Source organism: Triticum dicoccoides, chromosome 4A (assembly GCF_002162155.2).
Source record: "Triticum dicoccoides isolate Atlit2015 ecotype Zavitan chromosome 4A, WEW_v2.0, whole genome shotgun sequence".
Lineage (NCBI taxonomy): Eukaryota > Viridiplantae > Streptophyta > Magnoliopsida > Poales > Poaceae > Triticum > Triticum dicoccoides.
This window is the reverse complement of record NC_041386.1, coordinates 603,370,289-603,374,703: the sequence shown is the minus strand read 5'-3', so window position 1 is coordinate 603,374,703 and position 4,415 is coordinate 603,370,289. Positions and strand designations below refer to the sequence as shown.

At 48.5% G+C, this 4,415-nt stretch overlaps 1 protein-coding gene across 1 annotated transcript; it reads right to left on the bottom strand.

The window, feature by feature from the left end:
• Positions 1-567: 567 nt before the first annotated feature.
• Positions 568-2,062, bottom strand: LOC119289344 (phenolic glucoside malonyltransferase 2-like). The gene has a single exon (XM_037568695.1). The coding sequence runs from the start codon at positions 2,051-2,053 to the stop codon at positions 689-691; it is 1,365 nt and encodes a 454-aa protein (XP_037424592.1). The 5' UTR covers positions 2,054-2,062; the 3' UTR covers positions 568-688.
• Between the last annotated feature and the right edge of the window lie 2,353 nt (positions 2,063-4,415).

Here is a 4,415-nt window from a genome sequence, read left to right as displayed (position 1 = left end):
TTTATAATGCGGTGATTTGATGGGCCCTTCGTTGTGTAGTTTTGTGTTGTCTACTAACCAATGTATATTTATGTGTGAAAATTTCGGCGTTGGTAACTGCATGTACTAGTATCATATGGTGGTGCTTTTTTTTCTAGATGATGGGTGGGTCCGCGGGGATGATATGTTTTCATAGACCAGTTGTTGTTGTTTGATTTGAAAAATCGTTAGTCCGGTCAAAATTGTAACCAAATTTAAAATTGAATACCTCAATTGAAAAAAAAGAGCTTCAAAATTAGGGAACATAGGAAATTAAAAGAATTGAATGGGAAAGCTCTTTGAGAAATTGTTGAGTAGGTCAAAATTGGGTGACCAAGTTCTAAATTGAAGAACTCAATTAATTTTGAGGCCATGAAAATTAGAATGTATAGTGTATAGTACTCTCTCCGTCCCAAAATTCTTGTCTTAGATTTATCTAAATACAGATGTATCAAGTCATGTTTTAGTATTAGATACATCCGTATCTAGACGAATCTAAGACAAGAATTTTGAAACGAAGGGAGTATAAAAGAATTGAATGGGAGAGCTTTGAGAAATTATTGACCCGTTCAAAATCGGGTGACCGAATTACAATTGAAGACCTTAATTGAACGTAAGTGATCTCTTTAAAACTAGGGAGCATAGTGTTATAAAGGATATAGACACGCTCTTACATGCCGATCGCATGCATGGCATCGGCAAAGCACCGCTGGAAATGCTGCATGCCGCCCGCAGGAAACGTTAGTCCCACCTCGACACCACCATCGCCGTTGCGTGCATCTGCCACCGGCATCGCGCCAGGCATCGCTCCAGACACCGCCACCACCTTTGCCGGCCTTCCGAACCCAAAGTCGACCTGATACACGCGGAACCTCGGCGACCCCACCACGAACATCATGCCGGCCTTTGCGGCCTCCATCACCCTCTTGCCGCATCCGTCCCACCTCTCCTGCGACCCCTCACCCACCACTTCCTCGAGCGCGTTCGCGATCGCCGTGAATGCCCGGAAGAGGCCTCCCGTGCCGGATGCCGTGAGCTCGTCGTGGCACGCGACGGCAATGGCCGGGATGCTGCAGTTCCCAAAGTATGTGGCGGGGAGGGGCGGCTTCAACCGCGCCCGGTGATCCACGGAGAAGAGGAAGTGGGTTGTTTTTGCTTGGCTTTGTTCCTGTTCCTGTTTGGCTCGGTAGTAGCAGGACCAGATGAAGCTGTAGGCGGCGAGCGTCGACGAGCATCTCCGCGGCGGCGCACCGTACCTCGTCGCCTCTCCGGCGAGCGCGTCCTTGATGGCAGTTAGGATTTCTTGAGACAGCGTGAAGGTGGCGACGAGCTGGTCGTCGGGGACAGAGGACACGCTGGTGGTCACGAACTCGATCTCGTTGCCGCCGCTGGGCATTCCTTGGCAGTAGATGTGGTAGAGGCCCCTGGGGTCAGCGACGAGCGTATGGTCCAACACGGGTGGCGGCGGCATTTCGACAGCACCGTTGCAGAGGGCGGCCCAGGTGTGCAGGAGGTGGGTGGAGCTGGCGTCGTCACCGGCGGTGTGGTGCATAGTTACGCCGAGCGCGAGGCCCCGCCCACCGAGCAGCACTGTGGCCTGCAGGGCGAGCACGGCGCGGCCCTTGGGAAGCGACGGCACGAGAGGCGCGAGCATGGCGACCTGCACGGGGCCATCGCTGGTGAGATCGTCGATGTCGGCGTCGTACTCGGCGACGGTGAAGGAGACGCCATCGCCCGGCTGGTAGAAGAGCTCGTAGCGGTTGGTGTGGGGGGCGAGACAGACATGGCCGGCGAGCGGGTAGAAGAGGTTGAGCGCCTTGGAGAGGGATGCCCTGAGGTCGGAGAAGAGCTGCTGGACATTGCCGTGGTGGTGGTGGTGGTCCTGGAGACGGTAGAGGAAGAGGCGCTGGACGGGCGGCCCGCGGAGCCATTTGACGTCGAAGAAGGTGAGCGGGAGGGAGTGCGGCGGGAGGTCGTCGTCGGATGGCGTGACAAGGGCGGTGTGCAGGACCCGGAGATTGCTATCGGCACCCATGTTGTTGGATGGATATGATGGATGTGCATCGTATATTCGTAATCACTATTCCTATATATAGTGAATAGTGATAGTGCATGTTATACACTGTAGGTGCAGGAGGCAGGTGGGTAGGTAGCAGCGTGGCACCTCCAGTATGTCATGGAGGGAAGCACGTGATGGGTAGGTAGGAGTACGTAGCAGCGTGTCACCAGCTTGTTCTGCTTAATTAGACATTTTGTTAATCTGCGTTGATCCGTATGTGGTCGCTATTCACTCTGACAGAGGTCAGGGAGCGTTTAGTTACTGGGTCTACCCGATGGAAGATGGTAGCACGGTATATTTTTAACCGGTTTGAATGGCGGTCATGTAATAGCATAGACATTTAGTGTTCCTACCTTTTTATCCCAGGCGGTTGTGTCTTTTCTACTATTGTTTAGCTCTTTGTGAGCCTTTTTTTTCTTCCTTGTTCGAGACTTGGAGACTTATGTTGAACCTTTAGCTTTTTAATAATATTAGACGTATGCATCGTTCTGATGCAGAGGCTGGGGCTATCCCTCTTTTTGAAAAAAAGCATTTTCTTAATGATACTTGCTTTTGGAGGCACAGCTCCATCGGGGCCTCAATTTGCAATTTCCAAACATATTTCTATGTTTCAAAAAAAATCTAAAAAAACACATATAATGTACACACGAGTAATTTTTTTGGACGAAATATGTTGAAATGACGGCTGTGAACAAAAACTGGGGCTCTTTAGCACATGATACTATTCATTCTCAAAGTCCATGAATTTATTTATTTTTGTACATGTTACATTTCAATGTACTTCATCTTGAATCTTTACACACATATATAATTCATCCTTGTATACGTATTTGTTTTCAGAATGTTTTTAACCAGGAAGTTTGAATTTTGAATTTTTATAAAATTTCAGGCTCCATGGAGCCCGGTCACCAAAACACCCCACTCTTTTGTTAATTCTTTCTCTCAGCTTTTGAAGCAGTTTCCTATACAGGAAAAAAAACCGAAGCAAACAAGCTTTTTTTATGTCCGCCACTGCCAGCCCACTATAATACAAACAAACACTACTGGAATAACCCTATATGCCTACGGCCTTATCTATGCCGACGGCTTTTTGTCGGGGCCATCGGCATAACTCGAGCTACGCAGACGGCCTGGGAAAAGCCGTCGGCATAGAGAAGCCGTCGGCATACCTCCATCTATGCCTACGGCAGCCGTAGGCATAGTTAGGCCGTCGGCATATATCGATCTATGCCTACGGTGGTCGTAGGCATAGTTAGGCTGTCGGCATAGATGTGGCCCTGGTGGCCCAGGGACAAACGGCGGGCTGACGCCGTCAAATCTATGCCGACGGCCCTGACGGCGGCCGTCAGCATAGATATTATCTATATTTTTTTACTAGGAGCTGCAGAGGCCGGGGAGATCCCCTTTTCGAAAAAAAAAGAAAAAAGAAAAAAAAAACTAGGAGCTGCCACGTGGCAGATCTATGCCGACGGCAAAGCCGTAGGCATAGTTTTCCATCTATGCCTACGGCCTTGCCGTAGGCATAGCCCCGCCACGTGGCACCTCCTGGCAGCCCCTGGCCGAGAACTATGCCTACGGCATGGCCGTAGGCATAGATATTATTTGTTTTTATTTTAAATTATTTTTATTTTTTAAGTTAAATTTTGTTTAATTTAAATCTAACTTATCTAAACTTAAACATACACAAATTATACATCGATTTAGGGTAGAATTTTCCATAGATTATGAATATCCAGTTTGTTTTTGTTTTTGAGTATGTTAGAAATGTGGCCTCCTGTACTTTTGCATATAGGTCCTTCTGCTTTATTAAAATCATAAGTAATTGATACTTGGATTGATTTTGACGAAATTCATATGGTTTTTTATCAGAATCTTGAAAGGATTATGTGCTATACTATGTTTCAAATTTGAACAAACTTAAATCATGTTTGCTTCATCAGACTGTTTCAAGGATTGTGGTGGCGGGTGCAAAGGCAACTGGCTCAGGAGTGTGACCCTTCATGGACGCCGATGCCGTTGTCACTTGGAGGCAGGAAACGGCCATGTCGGGTTGACACGAAGGGAATCTTATGGTGGGTTTGTCCCAGACCTTGTTCTCAAGTGTTCCTATGGGCCGACCTATCACAACCAGGTGAAAACGTCCATTGGTCAAAGATCGTCCGGTGAAAGTCAAAGGCGTAGATTTCCGGGTCAACTTGTCCAGGGTTCGGCTGACCGGGGGCCTTGGTGGGGGACAATGCCACCAGAGCATCGCGCCGAGTCCTCATACATGTCGAAAGATGTGGTGCCATGTCTAAAGAGGCAATACGCGGCTCCAGTGTGAGGTTTGCCCTCATGA

Excerpts from the sequence above, each read along its gene's own strand:
- LOC119289344 (XM_037568695.1), bottom strand. The coding sequence starts at position 2,053 with ATGGGTGCCGATAGCAATCTCCGGGTCCTGCACACCGCCCTTGTCACG.